The following is a 23,412-nucleotide window of genomic DNA, read 5'->3' on the forward strand; positions in this document are numbered from 1 at the left end:
TGAGGAAGTTTGTTTTTTTTAAAATGAAAATGGGAGTGTAGGGAGGAAGTTGTAGAAGATAAACTACAAAGGAAAAAAAATACAAGATTTTAGGGTGGAAGGGTAAGGAAATGAGAAATTTTCAGTGGAAATGCACAGTACTGGAGAACAGAGGAGATATAGGAATAAAATGAGAAGAAATCACATATAAAATGGTTTCTAAAGTTTGAAATGCTACATTAGATATAACCTTTCAGAATTTTTAACTGAGTTTCAGTACTTGGCATTAAACAAATTTCCCAGCATATCTAAAACTTGCATGAATAATGAGAAGAATTAGTAAGGGATGAACAGGGTTTTATCAAAGTGGAGTGGTATTTTTCAAAAGGCATCTAGACAATGTAGGGATTCTCTTCTGCTAAACGTTCTAAACAGTTTCAGCACTTCTGAATGTTCTACCATTTGCCTCTATCTATGTATTTACAATGACCTTAATTCTAAATGGCACCTCTACAAAGACCTCTTGCCATGTCTAGGCTCCTACTTGTAGCATTTTTTTACATGTAAAAAACCCAGATGATCATCAAAGCAGAGATCAGAAAGAAGAATTCAATAAATAGGTCACTGATTTCCAAAATTGTTGGCAAGGTTAGTATCACAGTTCAACAACACTGATGTCATCTGTGTACTGCAACAACTACTTCTACAAGTAAAGAGTTCACAGAGGATAAAAATAAAATGTCTAATATATACAATTGCATTCTCTAGTAATGGTCCAAAGAGCACAAAAATACAGTCTATTTCCAGATGCTGATTTAGTGCAGTGAAGGACAGATCATGTCATGAGAATGAGAACCTGTGTTTTGGCAGAAAGGCGTGATATACAAAGAGCTGAAAACCTATTATATCTAATGCCCAGTCTCCTTCCAGTTGCCTCCCATCCAGAATTTGTCACTCAACTCAAACGAATGGGGCAGCAAACAGTTCCTTTTACCATCCAAACATTCTGGCAATTAACCCGGGGAAAATAACATCACTTATTGCATAAAAGAAAATCAACATGACTCAGTCACACCAAATGAAAAAAGCACAAGACAATTTAAGAACTTGTAAAGGAAAACACATCAGAAATGAACACTGAACAGGAAAGTTGTTCTCCCTTGTATTAACTTATTTGTTTATTGTAAAATGTTTCTCTACTGCATGACCAACTTCTTATAGAACTCCATTATTGAACAGTTCTTGAAATTATGAAATAACTGATATCTATCAAAAAATGAAGAAATGATTCAATGTAATTCCAGCACAACATGACCCCAACACAAAGGATAATTTATGTTTTAACACCTCCTTCCCTCTCATCCCTCAGTCCATCAGCAGAAGAGTGCCTGAAGCTGAAACCAAGACTGCTATTTTAGTTTGAATCCGCCATTTCAATGCTGACCTGTGACAATTGGTGTGAGTCATCACAGAGATCCTAAAGGAACCATGACCTCTGGTCAGGAGACAGATGCACAGAGCAGGACATGGTAAATTATGTTAATTACCTCTGGTGCTCAGCATCCTTCTCTCTCAAAATGTCATCAATTAACATAAGTTAAATCCTATGCTATTTTTACCATGAAGTTTGCTGCTTCTGTTTCAAGCAGGAAAAGATGGTTTTATACTAAAAAACACAAAAGTTTGTCTTCCGTTCAAATGTAACAGAAAGATATTAACACTCCATTCACATCTTGGCCTGTTTCCATCCTCAGACTGTAATGGCAAGTATAAATTATTGTCTCAGATTATTTGAGGTCCCAGAAAAAAAGGAAGGGGCAGCACTGATTAGACTATGACACAATCCTGGATAAGTTAAATATGATGACATTAAAAGGACAGGCAGCATAAAGAAAGTTATTTCTTAAGAATACCTTTATATAGAATGGGACAATGGATAACGAAGAATCATAGAATGGTTTGGGTTGTAGATTACCTTAAAGATCATCTAGTCCCAAACCTGTGCCCCGGGCAGGGCCCCCTTCCCCCAGCCCAGGGTGCTCCCAGCCCCGTCCAACCTGGCCTTGAACCCTTCCAGGGAGGGGGCAGCCACAGCTGCCCTGGGCACCCTGGGCCAGCGCCTCACCCCCCGCACAGGGAAGAATTTCTTCCTTATGTCTCATACAAATCTGCCCTCTTTTAGTTTAAAACCGCCACCCCTCATCCTATCCCCACACCCCTGATCCAGAGTCCCTCCCCACCTTTCCTGTCCCCCCTTTAAGCCCTGGGAGACCGCTCGAAGGTCTCCCCGGAGCCTTCTCTTCTCCAGGCTGAACCCCCCAACTCTCTCAGCCCGGCCCCCCAGGGGAGCTGCTCCAGCCCCCCCAGCATCTTCGTGGCCTCCTCTGGCCCCGCTCGAGCAGCTCCGTGTCCTTCTGCTGTTGGGGGCCCCCGAGCTGGCCCCAGCACTGCAGGGGGGTCTCCCCAGAGCGGAGCAGAGGGGGAGAATCCCCTCCCTGGCCCTGCTGCCCCCCCGCTCTGGCTGCAGCCCAGGGCACGGGTGGGTTCTGGGCTGCGAGCGCACGGGGCTGCCTCACGGGCAGCAGTTCAACAGCATATGAACTACTATAGGCAGAGATAATGAATGTGTGATATTCAGAGAATATTACAACAGTTGGAAATGTAGTTGCATGTAATTGTATGTTAGGGATATGAAAAGTCAGAGGAACTAAAAGGATAAGATATTTTATTTTATTTTTTTTTTAAAGACTGATTCAAAGTCATTTGGAGAAGTATAGGAAAGATCTGCTTTTGTTGTATAAGACTGGATAATGCTAGGGATCTGATACACATTTGAAAAAACAAACTTTAAAGCTATTAGAAATGTAACTACCAACCGGAAATACATCAGACTGGAATATCAAGGGGAGAATTCATAAAATTTTATGTTAGTCTAATCTCAACAGCTTTTTTATGCATTCAGGACAGAAAGACTGAATCATCCAGAAGAACAAGTGACACTCCAAAAATATCTCTAAATGAGCGTATCTCTGTCCACTGAGTACAGAAGAAGGAGGAAAAAAAAAAAAAAGAGTTTAAACCAAGCTCCGGAAATACATTGATGAATAAGTGCTCATCAGATCTTGTAAAAAAATTCACTTATTTAAGAATTGCTTTTATTAATAACAGAGGCTATGATTCATAAAAAAACATTGGGTTGATTTTAATTGAGAGATAACTATACAGAAAGACTATGACTCTATAACTTAAGTTCTCTTCAGGGTAAACTGTGGTAAGATTAACAGAACTGCTTAGTGAAATCAATTGTACTTAGGAGTCTAGAGGAATAAGAGAGTAAGGAACTGTATCAAACATAAATCATCAATCTTCTACAACCATACAACAGAAACTAACAGAAAACCTACATGGAACACAGCAACGCAGGCAGACATTGATTTGAGACACAGAAGTCCATCTCACACAGATCTTGCAAAGGGTGTAAAAGAACAAAAATAGCACTTAAAAATCAAAACAGCTTAGAGAAGAAAATTACCAAAGAGAAATTGAGCTACCATGAAATTCAGTCAACAATGAGTCTAACGCCCCTAGAGGTTTCCATCAGGAACCTCTTCTGAAAGTTTTCAACAACTCTGTTTTAGTACTACACAGAAATAATAAAGCACTGGGTTTTCCAACCCAGTCTCCCAGCACCCAGTGCTTCAGCAATACCAGCCTGAAACCCAAGAAGTGTAAGGATAATTACATGAGCATTTCAGACCTTCCAAAATTACATGTTTCAGTAAAAACAGGTGACTACAGTCTTAGGTAGGAAGGCAGCCTACTTTTTCTGATGCAAATTCTCAAACATCAATATATGGTCAAAATATTTTGAAATATGTTTTTATGTAAATAACAAAGTTTTGCTTTCCATCTGCTTAAATGTTTATTTAATGTACTGAAATACTTGAAAACCAAGAGCTTTACAATTATGCTAATTGCAGTTATTTTTGTATCAAATAACGGTGTGCTCCTATAACTTTCAGTTGCTCAGTTTAGTGAATAATTTTAAGCAAACAATTACAAATTAAATGCTTATGTAAAGCCTTTTCTATTATAAGAAAGGATATGCTTTCTGACTTCATAAATTACAATCTTCACCACAACACAACTCCTGCACTACCACAAGGCATTCACCCAGGAATTCCCAAATCCAGTCAGTATCATCAACTTAGAAAAGCTATGCAATAATGTACAGAGATCAAATATATATAATTACATGTAAGTGTGTGTGTGTACACACACAGAAACATAGATATGGATGTACAGATATGTACACATACATATACTTTTTTCTGATTAATTTTACTAGTATGGTATTTTAGATTTTAAAAAGTTCCCCTTTCTACTTGTCAAAGAATGTGTATACAACTGAAAAATAAACATGTAAAAAAATTTTTTAAAGACCTATACAATTTAGTAATTTTTTTTGGTTTTTATAAGCGGCATACTATCAGTATTTTTCCATATCTATGAATTTATTTGTAAATAAAATAAATCTCTTTTCAAGGTACAGATATAATACTTTATTATTATTTTCAACTTCTGAAGCTTCTGAAAATACATTTACATTAATCTACTCTTAGTTGCTCTGACAGATCAATTGCATTCTTCTTTTGGTGATGCAACTGAGAGAAGGGATTTGTCAAGTAGATATTTTCATTTATTATTGCAGTAGATGAATACTACTTAAGTGTTGCATTGCTTCAGCTTTGCTGTATATGAATAGTTAAGACCAAAGTAAAAACAAGATTTAGAACACGTATAACCAAAGAAGTTACAAATTAAATTTCTGTAGGAAATTAGAAGTTTGCCCTGCTCTGCACAAGTCGCTTTCATAGATAATCTCCAGAGTTCTCTAACGTCTTTTATTCTTTGATTCTGTTCTCCTATTTTGCCATTTTGCACATGCTACACTACATGTTAATAAACTTCATCTGATACCCTACTTCCTAATCAACTATTAAAAATCTTTTCCGACTGTCCAAACTGCAGGATGGGCTTTAGATCTGAAGATATAAGTTAGGAAGGAAGCAAAGCTGCATATTTGTTCCCTCTGTGTTATCAGTACATTACTTCCTTAGAACTGTGTCTTTGGAAAAAAGACATAAGGTAAGTTCCTTTTTTCGTCTTTTGGCTAGTGTTAAACTGAGGAAGCTTCATGGAAATCAAATAAAAGCTACACAGAGAAGCAGCGAAAAGTGTAGTCCCTTAGCTCTTGTTTTTGTTGGGGCCATAAGACCATTTGCACCCACAAAAACTGCTTTCGCCAACAGCTATATGTAAACATCCTATCTTTTGCTGCTTTCCATTAATTAAAAGTAGTTTCTGATGGCACAGGTTTACATAAAAAGGCAACTTCTTTTCTAACACTGTGGTGTCTGTTTCCCATTATGCTTGGAAAGACTTAACGTATTCCTAGATTCCAAGGGAAGGATTAAGAAACTGGAAACAAATCCCTAGCTTTCACAATTTCAGATTTTTAGAGAATTCCTTGCACACTCCACCTTTGGAGTGTGCTCTTCTCAACTCCATTCAGAGGCAGAAGCCCTGCAACATTTCCCTGAATCTCCTCTGAAAGTTTGTCCATGACACTACAAAGAGAGTATAAAAGGAAGGTGAACTATGACTCTTCTCCCTCTTGCCAGCAGTAACTGACCAGTGCCAATTCTTCAGTTAAAATATTATTCCCTTTTGCCTGCTCAAGTCAGCCTGAACGATCTTCAGTCCTACCACAGAACTTCCTGAGCAGTCTCAGAAGGCTTCATCTATCTATTAAAGACACTGCAATCCAATGTCTTTCAGGAGTTGAATTGTAGGGCACCTCTGTAAACATTACAGCATGTTTTTGTGTTCACAATACTAAAAATGGCTTCTTCTCCAGATTCTACTGCAGACTGATCTGCAGATGTCCATATTTACTACTATCAGTTTAACAGTGGAAGCTGCACAGAGGAGTTACACAAACCCTTACATGAGGCAAATATTTAAGTCATTCCACTGTCACTCCATTAGGTAAATGGGACATAACAGACATTCTGGTAGAGAAACAACAAACTGGACATCAGACAAAAATCTCAAAGTCTAATCACTTACTACCCATTACGTGGAATGCATGTGCCTTTAGAAGAAAATTAATTCCATTTAAAGTGCTGATGAGATTGGAAGAGTCAAAATGCACTTTAGACAAATTGTGTTTTAAGGAGGTATTTGAAAGGGCAGAGAGCAGAGACATTGTTCATTACATTGAGAACGCAACAGGAAAGGGTCTACGGTATTTGCATACAGTACAGGAAGAAGAGGAGGATTTATTCACATATAAGGAGGGATGAGAAAAGACATGACCAAATATTATGATAACAGGTGTCATGGTTCAAGCCCAGAAGGCAACTGAGCACCACATGGCCACTCACTAACTAGTCCCCGCCAAGTAGGATGTGGAGGAGGAAATATAGCAAAAGGTTTGGGGATCAAGACAAGGACAGGGAGGGATGACTCACCAGTTATGGTCATGGGTGAAAGGCAGGCTTGATTTGGAAAAAAAAAAAAAACAACACCAAACAAAAACAGCAGCAACAACAACAAAAAACAAACAAACAAACAAAAAAACCCACAAACCATCTATTTAATTTGAATACCACCACCACTAATTTACTCATCTGTCCTGGGTTGAGTGAGTGGTGGAGTTTTTTGGTGGCAGGGGAGGGGGCTATCGTGGCAGCCCCCTGTGAGAAGCTTCTCAAAGCTCCCCCAGCTCCAAGCCAGCTCCGCTTCTGTTTGGGAAATTGAGCCAATCGGCTGCACCTCTGCGATAACGTATTTAAGAAGGGACGTGGTGACGAGCAGTCAGACTTGTGAGGAGGAGTTGCTGCAGCTGCATGAACACCAAGGTCAGTGGAGGAACGGAGGAAGAAAGGAGGGGGGAGGTGTGCCAGAGCAGAGACCCCCCTGTATCCTGTGGGGAGACGGCAGGGCGGCCCCTCCCTGCCACCCATGAAGATCTACAGTGGAGCAGACATTGATTTATGGCCTGTGGCTCCTGCTCAGAATAATCAAGGTGCTGTGCCCGAAGAAGGCCAGGGTCTCATGGGAAAAGGCAGCCCCGCTGCTGTAGTTCAGTGCTGGGAGGATTGCAGCATGCGGGGGAGTCCCACGCCAGAGCAGCTCGGGAAGGGCTGCAGCCGTGGGAGGGAATCCAGTCAGAGAAAGTTAGTGACCCATGACGGAGCAGTGTGGGGAACGCTGCGGCCCATGGGAGGAATTCAAGTCGGAGAAAGTTTGTGGAGGACTGTCTCCTGTGAGAGGGGGACCACGATGGAGCAGGAGGAACAAGTTCCGGACACTCCCCTCACCGAAGATAAGGGAAGTGGCAGCACTGACTGCACCCCCCATTCCCTGCCCCTGCGCCACTGGGGGAGGAGGTAGAGATATCGGGAGCAGAGCTGAGCCCGGGAAGAAGGGAGGGGTGGGGGAAGGTGTTCTCAAGATGTGGCAATGCTTCTCACTGTCCTACTCTGTTATGTGTTGTTAACGTCTGTAATAAACGTATGTTCTTTTTTTCTTCCTCTAACGAGTCTGCCTTTTGCTCGTGATCATAAAAGGGGGATTTTTTCCCATCCCAGTCCTGTCTTGAACCCTAAGCCTGGCTCTCTGTCCCTTCTCATTGCCGGAGGGGAAAGGAGAGAGAGCTGCTGCATTGTGGTTGGCTGACAATCAGGCCTAAACCACAACATCATCCAACCGGAGCAGGACAGTGAGAAACAAAACCATATCTTAAAAACACCTTCCTGCCTGTTGTGGTTTGAGCCTGGTCAGCAACCAACCCCTGCAGCTGGTCACCCTCCCTTCCCCATCCCCACCTGGGAATGGGGGAGGGGATTAGAGGGGTGAAGGGAGACACGCAGGCTGAGATAGGAACAGATTAATAATGGCAATAAAACGAGAACAATGACGATGATGGGGGGAAAACAAAAAGAAATATATAAACAGGCAATGTACAGCGTAATTGCTCATCACCTGCTAATCAATACCCAGCCCGTTCCCGGCCAGCGACCCCGAGATACCAAGATCCCACAATTGCAATCCCAGAAGCGAGAGATCTCCTTCCCAACCACCCCTCCTTTATATAGTGAGCATGACGTTCCATGATATGGAATATTTCACTGGCCAGTTTGGGTCTGGTGCTCTGGCCGTGCTCCCTCCCTGCTCCCTGTGCCCTTGCGCACGGCCAGGACATGGGGAGTTGGAGAGTCCTTGAAGTCTCGGTAGCAGCTGAAAACATCAGTGTGCTGTCAGCATTCTTCTCATACTAAACCCAAAGCTAAATCCAAAACACAGCACTCATCTAGTCCCTGAAAAGAGTATTAACTCTATTTCAGCCCAAACCAAGACACTGCCCAACCCTTATTTCTTCCCAGGCTCAGCTTTGCTCCTGATTTCTCTACCTCCTCCCTGGCCTCAGCGGTGCAGGGGGACAGGGAACTGGGGTTCATCACCCATTGTTTCTGCCACTCCTTCCTCCTCAGAGGGAGGACTGCTCATATTCTCCCCTGCTCCAACGTGGGGTCCTTCTCATGGGAGACAGTCCTCCACGAACTTCTCCAACACGAGTCCTGCCCACGGGCCGCAGTCCTCCCAGCAACAGACTGCTCCAGCATGGGCTTCCCTCAGCACCCCGGCCTTCCTCAGGTGCAGCCCCCTGCTCTGGCGTGGGGCCCTCCACTGGCTACAGCTCAGTATCTGCTCCACGGGCTGCAAGGGCACAGCCTGCCCTCTCACATAGGCTGCAGGGGGGTCTCTGCTCCAGCACATTTTTCCTCACTTCCCCTCCTTTTTTCAGCTGACCTCAGTGTTTGCATAGTTATTTCCCTCAGTCCTACTCTCAGGTTCCCCTTCTTAAATACATTATGACAGAGGCCCAGCCACTGTTGCTAACTGCCTCAGCCGCGGCCAGAGGTGGGTCCGACTTGGAGCCAAATGAGCCTTGAGAAGCCTCTCACAGGGGCTGCTGCTGTAGCCCCCTCCCCTGCTACCAAAAACCCCGCCACACACAAAGCCAATGCAACAGGATACTTCAATTTTGGCAAAAGAGGAACTAGTATTATAAGGATTTAACCATGGTGATATTATAAATATGTCAGACCAAAACTCAGACAGTATGGAAGGCTAGAGAGAAGGTTCATTAGATGAAATAATCATAGTTTGGGCAAGGACATTGAGAAGAGGACAGAAAAGCAGCACAAGGGTCTGCCATTCAAACTCTTGAACAAGATGAGAAAAAGGAAACATCACACACCCTCATAATTTTGTATCTATAAACACACTTGATGCTTTTCTTTCCTATATAGTCCTTGTAGAAATACAGTTGACTCTTGGACTAAAATACCTAACTCTTCTCTCACTGGTTTTCTAACGTGTAATAATGTAAAACACTTAATAATGGCAATTAACATGTCATTGCAATTACACACCATCATGAGGAGAGGAGAATGTACATACAAAGGAAGGAACTGCTAACTTTTCAGATTTTCCACCTATATACAAAAGCTTTACTAATGTAGTTTTGAATAAAGGGTATTACAATAGCACAGAAGAATCAACATTTAGAAAATGAACATCACAAGCTAGGTTTTCAGCCTAATTTTATCAGGAAAGAGACACTGAAGAGTCAGTTTACGAGAGCAGAGTTGAGGATAAAACTTAAGATGTATCAACATAAACAAAATTACAAGCATAGCAAAACTAGTTTCCTCGAAATTCATGCATCAAATGCAACTGCACATTTCAATTTATTTATAAGAACCTAAAAACTTCACATGATCATGATAAATGGATGACGGTATTTTTTAAACTTAATGTCAGTGGTTTATAAAGATTAATACCCACATTCTTCCTTGCATAAATTAACTATCCAGAACTGATAGGCTGAAACTGATTCTCTGTTCTTAGGAGGTGTAACATACCTATGAACAATGGTAACATAATTTATAATGTTTCATAGTTGCAATGATTTCTTTATGCCATTCATTACTTTTGCTTTCCTTTATAAGGAACAGATCATCACTTAAACTGGCTATTTGCAATTAGACATCCTTTTCTCTTTGAAAGACCTTATTTCATCCCTTTTTTAGTCTTCTGTAGTGCTAGTTTTCCTCTGAACACAGTACCATATACAAATAAATCAAAAGAATAAAACACAACTGAAACAATACAAAATATCCAATTTCACAAGGATAGGTGAATCTGAAACAGAGAAACCAATACAATTCAAAAAATAAGAACAGCATTATTAGCACATACAATAAATGTCATATTATCACTTTAAAAAATCAAACGCAAAAAACAACCAACCAACCAAAGAACAACAACAAAAACGCCCAACCTTTCAAATGCTCACAATTCACCCTTTTTGATCTGCCACAGAATTCTCCTTCCCACAGTGCTACATCAGAGAAGTACATATATCACAACAGGAGACAGACAATTTTCCTGTACACATATGTTTTGCTTCAGCAACCCCCCAAGCTGCTTGCAAGAAGCCACAAGGAGGTATTTTCACAGGGAGCTCAGTTCCTTCCCACCCTCTCAGCTATATAGCTCCCTTATTAAGATTATCTTAAGGACAGAAATATAACATCCTAGATCCAAGAAACAGAGGGACTAATCTACTTGCTACTCAGCTCCTCACAAAATTTTTGTGATGACATTAGTGGGAGTTACATCGTACCTTAAAAATGTCCATATCAGAAACACAGCTAAAAGTACTGAATTTACCCTTCAAATCATCAGTAACCCAAAATAACTCACACTAATAACATCATTTTATAGAATGATTCGCCATCCAATGTTCAAGTGACACTGTGCGAAAGGAGATACAAAATCGATACGCCCAACTCTTAACAGTTTGGGGAAGTACATTTTGTATCTGGATCTGACCTATCAATCAGAGAGGCAGTTTAAAATAATTTTTTAAGTAGGTAATTCTGTTGCATGATTTAGAATTCTGAAACACCAGGATTACCAGGGAAAGTGTGTTTACTGTATTTACAAAACATGTACTATATTCTTGAATAGTATTTTAACACAACAGGACTAATCACTTCCCTCGCCAATCTCGAAGATGCAGTTGTGGATGCACTCAGCCATTCAACTCAAATATGAATATCTGACATTCTGAGACCACAGTGTCAATATTTTGAATGAAGCATGTTATTTAAAAAACATTCTTCCCCCAATATGCCCATGTTGGCATGTGCTGTAAAACACTATTTTTCTGTAGAAAACACAGATCCATTATAAATCTATTCTTGCATTCCTTTCATCTCAAACATGACATAATGTACGTTATCCTTCCTAATTATCGAGTAATTTCCAAAAAAAAGTTAGATACCATCTTCTATTACACATTTAACTTTTATATTTAGACAGAGCAATATATGAATGTTTTACTCCCTCGGAACACAGTTACAGTGCTAATACACTGAGGAGTAGACCAAGAGTTGCTTGCACTGTCTCCTATAATTAGTCTTAATAATTATTTCTTTGTATGTGAGCTAATAAAAAAAAAAAATCTTCCCAAAGCAAGTAGGTGACACTGCCATAGGGAATCATCTACTCAGCAGATTGCTTAAGAACACACATGCCACTTGAAGTTAAACAAATTAAATTATCGTGTGCCAACCAAAGATTCTACCAAAGCTTACATAAGATTCTCTACACATGGTTTAGAACAAATATATGAATGTTTATTTTTTTAGAACCTCATGATATGTAGACCAACACATCACTGCTACTGAAGTTACAGTTTCTGCTTTTACTAATGTGAAATATTGTCCAATCATTCAGCTGTGCTCAACCAAAGAATCTAAAATACATCAAAAAGCCAGGAATCTACTCTGGAAAGATGACCAATCTTAGCTGACCAATGACAGATTTCCCCCTCCCCATTATTATTGGAACGTCTAACTATTCTTCAAGACAAGGAAATTTTGAAAAAACATCTGAAATGTGCCATTTAAATCAATCACAGTTGTGTAGTTAAAAAGAAACATTTAGCTCAGTTAATTTGAAAGAAGAATTGTAAAACTCCTAAGATTTCATAGCAGGTTAAAGAGATTCATGTATTTAATTCATTAGCAATTGACTCGTTTCTTCCCTTTATTAACAGCTCTAGCAATAACTGCAGAAATTTGTTTCAGTCCAACAGGAAAGATTTGCAACCTCCTAGGCCCTATAAGCAATAGCAAGGTTCATAATCAGCTTCCATTAAAAGCTAACTTACACAGGGGAAAAAAATAATCCTCTGGTAATGATTTTCTGTACTAAGATGTGGAGATACACACAGTGGAGTAGCTCAGTGAACAACCAACTAGCACTATTTGCAGTAAATTCTCCTACATTCATACCTAAATCACTTGACAGGTATACCAACTGACAACTGTAAAGCAAGGAAAACATCCATGCTGTGAGGATAAAGTCTGTATCCAGTGTCAGCAGACCCAGAAAGGGCCTGCACATCCATCTCTGCTTACAGTTTTTGCACTGTAATATCCATAACCCGATCACAATAAAAAAAACACCATTCAGTTATGGGGACTCCAGTTCGGCAGCTTCAGGTTACCACAGTAAAGGCAGTACTTTTGAAGATACACAAATTAGCTTTAGAGCAATGAGGATCCAAGCTAAGTCCCCTTTTTAGACAAGAGTCCACCCTCACGTTTCATAAGCAAAGTATAATCTGGGAAAATTAATTTAGTTCTGACTTCACTTACATACTGCTTCATGCACCTAGTTTGCTCAAGTAACTTCTACCCAGCTCTACACTGTACGGAACAGGAATACCTACTGTGCAGGGATGTTTTATAAAGAAGCAACAGCTTCACAGATCTTTACACAATCTAATCTCCCACTGGTTTCCTGTTGAAATGTTATTAAAAGTATTCAAAGCATATAAAAGAATAATCAGATTCTGAAAATTATCATACCTGATACAGCAAGAAAATCATCAATACTTGTTATATCATCCACAGCTTCAGTAAGAATATGGACGTGATTCTCCCACGTACTCCGATACATCTCCATGTTGTTTTTCACAACCTGACTTTTTGGTCTGGCAGCAAGAGCTAAAGCAGCATTAATAACCTGTATCAAAAATAAACACAAAACTCAACATCTCAATAATTATATCTTCAGAAAGAAAATTGTACGTTTTACTTAAAATTGCATAGCAGCATTTCTGTTCTCTAAGCAAAATCGTTGCTCAGCTTTTGTTTCTGTTCTCAGCAGGAGTATCAGTCAGATGTTGCTTAGGCTAAACTCCATTTGAGCTTCATAAATTAAGAAGCTAATGGAATAGGATAGTAAAAATCCCAGCATTTTATTTTTAGTTGGAAAATGCATACTATTCCAGTTTGCAAGACATTAATACAAGGAAGGTTTTACTCACACACATATCAGTACAGCATACATCACTTCAGTTTTGAGTTTAAGCTCTGTAACTGTTATCACAGAGCTTACTGTGGACTATATTGACTGAAAGAGGTATCAGCCTCTGTCGTGTAAAAGTGGAAGGTTTTACCAGGACAAGAGATATCTTTTAGGATCAGTGGCATGGGACATAACACATATGAAATCTAAATAAAAGCAGCTGACTGCTATTTCTAAATCAGTTAGGCCTAAAAATATTAACTACGTTCACATGAAGAGGGTAGATTCCAACTCTACCAGGAAAGACTGATTGAAGATGGAAATACTGGATCCTAAAGCGATTACTTCTACAGATACCTCTTCAATCTGTTAATTAGCTAGAGGGCTTTTCCCCCAATATGGCTTTTTGCCAATGTTATATCTATACACATTATTTAAATTGAACTAGTACATATCCCAGGTAGAAGCTGAACATTAACCCTATACTAACCTTTTTTCCCCGTTCCCAATATTGCTTATTTATCAAAGGGAGAATGGTTTTTGGAACACAAAACACCATATAAAGCAAAAAATGGGAAGAATAACCAATATATCACACTAATCCACAGTGCTGACAGTATACTTTCATGAAACATTCTTGTATATCATACCACTTCAATCGAGTCATTGCATCAAAGAATAAGAAATAGGGAATTCCTCATCCTAAGCCTATCTGATGTGTCTTTACAGTAATATCACTCCCCTGGACTCTGTTCTGGACTATAAGCTAAGTTTGTAATCAGTTTTGTTTGGCTGGTATTTTTACATATCCCATGAACTTACACAGCTGGTGAGATCTAAATAATGACAAACTTACCAATATTTGTGCTCTCCTAATGAGGGAACATACACAAGAATACTACTGGGATTGAGTTTTTTACTAATGATCTCAGTAAGGAAAAGTAGACCACATACTTATTACTTTACCAGGCAGTTGGAGGAGGAGAAGAGTATGAAACTACAATGAATAAAATGACAAGATTTCTTCACCAACTCCACAAGTGATCTAAAAAAAAAAAATGGAATTCTGTCCTGTAAGTACAAATATAAAAGCATGCTATTCTCCAGGAAGGAAAAAAAATTATCCCAATAGGCATAACAACTTGAGAATTGGAACCAACTGGACAGGTAGCAGCAAAAATGCATCTGCATTTACAGTGCATCAGTTAATGAATACAAGTCCACCATGACAAGTTGCAAAAAATAAGGTTCTGTCAGAGAAACCAAAAGTATGACAAGTAAAAAAAGAGAAATACATGAAAAAAACATGAGGCAAGTGTTTTGCTCTACTTTTGCACTATTAATTTTTTAAATACCCTGTCCACTTTGGCACATCATACTTCTTGAAAGACAAAAAGAGTTTCTCTCCCACTGAAGACAGAACAGCATCAACATCATAATTGATCTAGAAAGCATAAAACTGTGAGAAAAGACTGAAAAAACTGAAGTCAATCTAGAGAAGGAGCGAGGCTGAAGAGAAACACAGAGTAGCTGTAGAGGTGAAATGAATAAACTACTCTATGTGCATCAGGAAAAGAAGAATCTTAAAACTGCAGGAAGGGAAAAACATAAAAAAGAACACAACAAAAAAAAACGCCAAATCAACCAGATAAACACTAGCTCAACTTTTTGCAGGCAAAAAGCTCTCCATATACCTTAAATTCCCTATCACGTGAAAAAAGCCATTTGCTTAAGATTAAAATATCAATCACATTAATTGCTGAAATGAGGAAGACTACATCATTAGCATGTCATCTGTTGAATAAAATAGCACCAGCATTCAATATTACACCAACACACCATAATGTTTTACTACATAAATAAAACATGAATGGAATTATTATAGAGGTGTTACTTAACTTAAATAATGACCCAATAAATGTATTTGAACACTGTTTAATTGCTGTCTAAATGTAACCAACCAGGAGCCCCACAGCCTCAGAATTACCATTGAATTAGGGGCCATCTACACTGCAAAACCTTCCTATTTTGTCAAAACATCTGCAAAGTTATGCAGAAACCCACAAAATACACTGAATACAGCTGAAGTTGTCATTATCTCCATTTTCCATATTACTAATACCCAAATTATTTAATTCATTAGACTTTCAGCTTTTTGACAATGAATTCTGCCTTCATATACACAGAACAGCACCACATGAGCACCTTAAAGAACGTACCGTCAAACTACACATATTTGGAAAATAATTTAAAACTTCAATAAAGAATCCAAGTAAAGAATCAAGTTAATTCTAATTAAAGGCAAAAAGTACATGCTGTAGGAAAAACGTGCTCAACAGTTGAACAACTACAGTTTGAAAGTCCTGAGTGTGATGAGTCTTTTTATTAAAGATGCACAGCTTGTTGTTTTAAAAATATCTGATGATAATAAAAACAAGAACAATAAAATCACTTGATCTGCACCTCAGATAATAGGGAATGCTGTTACAAGTGGGTGACAGAACAGTGCTCTAGCCAGGCCCACTAAGAACTTAGAACCCACTACTTTTGCTTTTCTGATTAGAATTTGGTTTGTGCTAAACACAGTTATTCCCATAGTTTTCAGACATCCTTTCAGTATAGCCCCTTTGTTATGTATGATACAATTTTATTTTATCCATACTCCAGATCTACAAAATCTGCAGCAAAAGCATTTATCTGCTATATCATCTGGCAACAGATCTATCTTGATGTTGATACAATCCTACCCCTAAAAGCAGGCATACTCTTTATGTCGCTTATGTGAAAAACACGATCTCAATTCCCCACTCTCATTTATTGTTTGGTTTTTGTGGTTTTTTTTTGTATGTTTTTTTTTTTGTTTGTTTGTTTGTTTGGTTTGGTTTGTTTGTTTGTTTTTCCCCCTAAATGCAATTACCAGGAAACATAGACAGTTAAAATACTGAATGTGCAGAAGGTGCCTTATATTTTAGTTTGTAAATAACCTTCTCTCCTCCAATAAAATGCAGGAGGAAATCATAGTAACTTCCAGGGAGATTAGAAGAGCAGCTCTCCAAAATGAATGTTGAGTGCAGCTTGGAGCACTGCTAAAAATCACACATCATTTCTAACATCTGAAAAATGGTAATAGCGCAGTAATGCTGACACAGATGAAAAGGTTGATCATTTATACCTCATGAGAATGTAGACATTAAAAACGAGTCACCAGGGACTTTGAAGCCCTATTCAAAGACAACAACAAAGGTGCCTACCTCCTACGCATAAGCAAACTACCATAATAAACCCTCTGCCTACATTCTCACGTGCACTATTCATTTGCAGAACCATTTTGGAAATGTAGGGTCTCTTCCTGCAGACATTTATTTATGCTTGGATAGCCAGTTGCTTCTGGCTTCTCAAGTAAGTCAACAGACCACTCAAGCTGCTGAAGGTTTAAATTTCCATTTACGTACATTGCTTCTGTTGAAGGCTCTGCAAGTACAGATTTTTTTTTTTTTGGTGAAGAGTTAAAGCAGAGAATTTAAGAGCTTATTAGGGTTCATTTTTATAAAGATAAGTGTTCAGCATTTCCCTGTGTTATAGTACTACCTTTGGCACTAAACACACACTTTGAGTAAATACTTCAAAGTAGGTGATAACACACTATGCCAAAGCCAGTCTTAACTGACTTCCAATTTCACTAGTAATACAAAGTTCCTTTGTTTATTAAAACAAATGCTTAAAATTCAAAAGATGCAACTCTAAGCAGTTGATGAACTTTCCAACTCTTTCCTATTTGGCTACCACGTTTCTCAGCATCTGTGGTGATGGAGTCCATTGCTTAAGGTTTCTATTGGATTGAAGGTGCTTCAGCAATAGGATAAGCCAAAAATTTTTATTTGCTAAGACTACTTTACTTCTAATCTGTAAGGAACTGCAGACTGTGACTATTCGAAGTGACTTTGTAAAACCAATAAAAAATCCCACACATGCACAAATGAACAGACCAACTACAGTAGAAAAGGGCCTGCACTAATATCCTTTCCCCTTCCTCTCTCCCTTTTAAAACAGACTAAGCTTTCAGTTGCTAAAAATTGTTCTCCCAGATGTAGGCTAGAGGCGCAAGGCTATCTCAAAAATCAGGCATTTAAACTCCCAGACATGGAAAATGAGGAATAAAACATGGTGACTAAAGACCTGCACACAGACCATGTTTTTAAAATAATTCTGCATTTGATACTTCAGGAGTACCACTTCTGGTGACAGTACGTATCACATCCTTCAGCTCCTCACAGAAACTTCTGTGGAACAAAAGCAACCCTACCAAGTGTCAGCTCAGTACCCAGAACACTTTGGTTAAGAGACTATGATGCCTGTGATGCTTCTCCTATATGAAGTGTAGATTATACAAACAGAAAATTCAGTGCAGCAAGTGTACTTCCATATAATTTTAAAAATAACATTAGCAGTTTTTAGGAATTTATAATTTTAAGAATTAGTAGAAAACTCTGTTTCCTTTCTCATTGAGACAAGACCCACTGTTTGTTTTTCAAAGCTGCAAGCTATACTGATAAGCATTTACACTTCGGTAATTCATCCTGAAGCTTTGTTTTCATCAGCCAGAACACAGCAAGTCGTAAGAAAAAGAAGAAAAATTTTGGTAAACATGCAGAACGGGAGTTTACAAAGCAAGCAGCGTTCATAACGTTGGGTGCTTATAACTATTCCAAAATTATACCCAGAAAACGTACAATGTAACAACAATAGGACAATGTCTGTGTACAGAAATAAATTGGAGAGAATTAAAAAGCAGAGTAGGAGAAGCAGAAGAGAAGACTAAAACCAACATTCCCAATAAAATATATTCCAAGATATCTTCCACTTTCTAAAAAAGGAAGAAATAGTTCAAATTGCACACTGCTCCTGCAAAAAGCCATAAAAAGACTTAACAAGATAACAGAGTAGACCAGTATATGCTGGTATATTCGCAATGAGAATGCAGCCGATATCATTTTGATCGGCCTATTACTAGCAATCTTTTATGTCACAGATTTGGTATAGAAAAGACTGTGGTACAAAGGACTAGTAGTACTGGTAGCATATTTAAACAGTAGTATACAAGTGAGGAGATACATGACAATTTTCAAATTCATAGAAGGTAGCTGCTAAGTGGGAGAGATAAAAGTGCAATCTCTGCCACCAGGAATAGGTCAGAAAGTACTGGACAGAAGCGTTACAAGAGAAAAGGCTGTGTTGGTCTTTTATTCTTTCTTTCTTTCTTTCTTAAATATAATGCCTAACTGAAGTTAGTTAATTAGTAAGTTAATGAAGTTAGTTAATATGCACAAAAGCAGACTGCCTAGAGAGACTCTCAACTCTCCATCACTGGAGGTGCTGAAGAGTAAGGCAGTTAAAACCTTTGCCAGGAATGTTTTAAATCTCTAAACCATGGAAGAGTTAATCCTGTACTGGTAGAAGAAAGAGGGAAGGGAAAGGGGACTAAACGTGACATCAACATAACATCAAAACAGAGCTAAAATAAAATGGTTTCCTGACCTGATAACAAACATTTGTTATAATACAGGAGAAAAGTGGAAGTTACAATACTGCCAGGAAGAAAAGGCATCAAGGCTGGGAGTAAACAAGCATCATCTACATACTGTGGGACATTTTTAAAAGTATTGGGATGATTAATTTGTAATTAATGTATTTTTTATTACAAACTGTAAACATTTGAAAATGTTACAAAGTAAATAAGTATCTGCCATTACTAGTTAAGCCTCAAAATTTAGTACTTTTTGGAAAGCATGTTTCAAGTAACCAGCACATATTTCTACATAATTCATGGTATTTTTTTAAGATGCAAAACACACCCAGAAGACAATTCACTGCCAATCCCTGTACACGCTGGGGGGTTCACAATAAAGATTTTGAGCTTCTGCCAGGTGGAGATCCAGCCCAAATTTTGTTTCTAGGATGTGGACTGCATAGATCTGCAGCAGGCAGGAAGAAATACAACTCAGCTAACACTGAAGGAGCAGATCTGTTCTGCCTTTGTTGATCTGATCTCAGAACTGCTTCCTAAACCATACTGCAAGATGGGCAAACTTGCCAACAGCTTTCAGAAAGGGCCTAACTGGGGTGCTTGCTCTCACGCTGCCAGTGAGGAACAAACACAGGAGTCCTCACAAAGCTTGGCTTTGCAGCACACAGACTTCTGCATGATTTGCTAGTATTGAGTCCCACCCTCCATACACTTAGCAGTCTGCAACTTGAGCTAGCAATAAAGCATTGAAAGCTCCATATATATACAACTGTATCTAAGTATATATACAACTGTACCAGTGTTTGCTGCCCAAAGGTTCCAGGAGATGAGCTACAAAGATGGAGGAAAGCGTGGCCAAGTACCAGCACCCAATTAAATACCCTCTGAGCTTGTTAAACCAAAACAGGATCTGTGCATCTGATTATAGTTTGATATTCCACAGTTGCAAACAAGAATTAATCTCTGGTTTCTTTATTTCAACATCAATACCAAAGATACAAGAACATTCCACACACAGTGTAATACATAAAAGCCCATTTCTGTTTAGCTTTACAGCAGCTCCCTTATTACTCTCTTAAAGGTAAGAAATTTACAGGAGTTGAAACTTCACTATTCTCATTCTGATCAAGCTTGACCCAATTTCACAGGATCAGATTTCTGAGCTAAGGGCTCAAAATTTCACCTTGATAATTCTTAAATCACATTGGTCCTGTTTCCATTCACCACACTAAATGAACAGTTTAGGTTTTAAAATGTGTCCATCAAGACTGCAATACTACACAAGTAATTTCTAACTTTCCTGTTCTAGCATCCAATAAGATATTACCTGAAAGTCAAACCCCATTTCTGGTTGATTACAATAAAGTCTTTTTCCTCTTGTGTTTTCTTCTTTGTTTTGGTAGATTTACCAAGGGATTGACTGCCAAAAATAACAATAAGACTATGTATAAAGCTGTTTCAGTATCAGAAGAAAAAAAAAATTTATCTTGCCAAATACAATAAAGAGGTAAACTGCTTGGGAAGATCACCAAAACTGTTACAGAATGTAGTAAACTTTTTTAAATGAGTTAATTTAGAAATCCAGATGACTCCGGATATCTCTCAAAATCAAGTTCTGAAACAGCAGAGGCAGGCAGGCATCCTCATCTAACAGTACAGAGATTGCACTGACACACAGACTTATGGACTCTAAGGCTACACGAGATCCACGAATCATCTAGTCTGACCACCTAAATCATAGAAACCATAGAATTTACCAAAGGCTTCCCTCCAGAAGTTTACAGCTAGAGGCTAAGTCAGTTACATTCTACATAAAGGCAGTTAATCCTGAATTGAATTTTTCAGGTGACAATGTTCCTTTCAGTTCCCAAGGTAAATTGTTCTAATGCTCAATATCCTACTAAGAAAAGACTTAATTCCACCCTGAACAAATGTGACTTCCACAAGCACGATGATACCTACATTCCATAAACCAGTTCAGATTGATATTCATGAAATTGAAATCCTGTCATACCCAAGTTGCAGATAGACCACGTGTCTTTGTTCTGCCTGGGAACCATGTCAAGGTGACAAACCTAAGGGTTAAGCAAGGTTGCTAAAGCTTGGCTAAGCACAGGTATACTACTAGCTTTGTTCTATCTGAAACTGCCCTGCTAGCCAGGATTCTTTAAATTGGAAGCAGCAACCATGAAAAGTTCCCTGGTATAGATTAATAAGTGCTTCCAAATGTGTAGTCATTAGAATCTTTGCAGGACATTTCCAGTATGACTGAAAAAGGGGGCATTCTCCATTCTGGTGTTCGTGTTGTAGGAACCCATCCAACTCGGACCCAATAGGAACAAAAACAGAAAGCAAGAGGCAACTGCTGCTTTTGCTCACCCAAACAGTGCAACACAATGCTGCTTATAAGATCAGTCTCATGTTCTTTTTTTGAATCATATTATCTGATCTCTTTTTACTTGATTTTAGAAAAATCAAACTTGGCAAGAAGCTTTATCTGGTTTTTATTAAGAAATTATATGATGTATGTGTCTAAAATACTTTGATATACTTGAACATCACTAATATTTTGATGTTCAGAACAAAATATAACTAGAAATTTCAAAAAACTGTCAAGCCACCAGTGGCACTCACATACAAAAAATCCAAAACCCGCAACATACATGATTTCAACTGGGGTATACTCAATATGGTCTAAGAAACTTAAAGAGATACATTATCACACAAGTAAAACGGAGTTTTAGAACTTCTTTTCCTGTAAAAAGAAGAAATAAAAAAAAAAAAAAATCAAAACATATAATTCACACCAGGGTGCTCACTTTCTTACCAACAAGTGAATAAGCCGAAAAAGCTTTAGCCGATTTCTCAGGCTTCACAGAGCTTAGCTTTTCTATCTCACTCCAGTTATCACTTACGGTGTAAATTTGTCATTATCCGAACTGACCTCAAGAAACAATGACAAGAAAACCAATCTGAAGTCACCACTTCATCACTGCTTCCTGACTTAAAACAGGATTATAATTTGTTGCTTGCCAATTAAATATAGCCTTAGTCTATCTTATTACAGCATATTTACACTGTTCTAATTCTGTCATTACCTATTCCCAAAATGTTGTCCCAAATGTTGTATTTCTTCACTATAAATCTCACAATTCAAGTAAACATTATGAGAAAGAGTTGTTATTCCTCCTTCTTTTACTGCTTGGGCATATCGCCAGGAGATAAATTAATAGTTTTCAAATATCTCCTTGCACTTCTGAGCACAAGTTAGCTGAAGATAGCATTTATTATTACTACTTGTACTGTATTAACATACCTATGTCCTCATCAAGTACAGAATAAACTGTACTTTACACATTCCATTAAATGAAAGCCAGGCTCAAGAAATTAACAGAACTGTAAGAAAAGGTTACACAAGTTAAGGGAAGTTTGAGGATAGAGCAAAATGATGACAATAATAAGATAATCCTACATACTTTCTACTAACTAGCTTCTGAAGAGCTGATGACTACCTAAAAATACAGATAAGCTAAAATGACATTTGAGGCATACGCAATAGATGTAGCTTTCAGGGAGCTATGCCAATGCATAATGGGTTAAAATGGAAAACAAGAACCACAAGCAAAAACCAAGCAAACAAAAACCCCAGAAAAACAACAACAAAACCACCAACCCCAATCCCATCCTGTCCCCTGTCCCTAAACCCAACACACCTGGAACAGCATTCATGGGGCAGCCTTAGGCTATGGGACATTTACTCCTTTATTTTTGAAATAACAAATTGGAGTCCAACAGATATCTATCCTGTCACACAAGGGAGGGAAGCAGTGTTCAGTGAGATGGTGCCTTCTGGTAAGGATGAGTCATCCACCTTAAGGTCAGGCAGAAGGAGACAACAGAAGAGTAAAAAGTGCATAGCAGAGTTGGAGTGACATTACAAGAAAGTACTTTTATCAGTGTTTTAATTAAATAAAACAGGGAAAGAAGCAAGGGCAAAGGTCTGAGATGGCAGTGACTACAGCAGAAGAAAACTAGAACTTTGATAGAAATAAAAGATAAGGATCTAGTGAATAATGAAAACTGTTAGTCTCTCTAACCAAATTAAGAAAAAGTCTTAATTAATTGCTTGGGTTTTCTTTGGTAATTACCTTTTTTTTTTTTGTTGCCGTTGAATAGGAGCTGGCTACCCAGCTCTACGCTCATCTGCACCTCCAGCAGATGTATTTCCAACAAAATTAAATCGGCAGATTCATCAACTTGACACCATAACAGCAAAGCCAAATTCAGTCAAGTATTTCTCAAATACACCAGAGAAATTTACCTCCAGGAAAAGAAGGGTCAATTCTGCCCCAGTGTAAGCTAATAGAGTGAAGTTGAAGGGGTAGAAGCTGAAAGAGCTAACCCCTGGACAACATGGTTTAGCAGTCTAATCAAAATAGGAACATGTA

General features: G+C 38.5%; 1 protein-coding gene across 1 annotated transcript in view; it reads right to left on the bottom strand.

The window, feature by feature from the left end:
- The window catches only part of CTNNA3 (catenin alpha 3), a 519,632-nt gene that overhangs the window by 140,063 nt on the left and 356,157 nt on the right, over positions 1-23,412 (bottom strand). The window contains exon 11 of the mRNA XM_032994547.2: positions 12,999-13,155. Within this exon, the coding sequence (XP_032850438.1) occupies positions 12,999-13,155 (157 nt within the window). The remainder of the gene's footprint in view (positions 1-12,998; positions 13,156-23,412) is intronic.

This window comes from Tyto alba, unplaced genomic scaffold (genome assembly GCF_018691265.1).
Source record: "Tyto alba isolate M040663 unplaced genomic scaffold, T.alba_DEE_v4.0 Super-Scaffold_1, whole genome shotgun sequence".
NCBI lineage: Eukaryota > Metazoa > Chordata > Aves > Strigiformes > Tytonidae > Tyto > Tyto alba.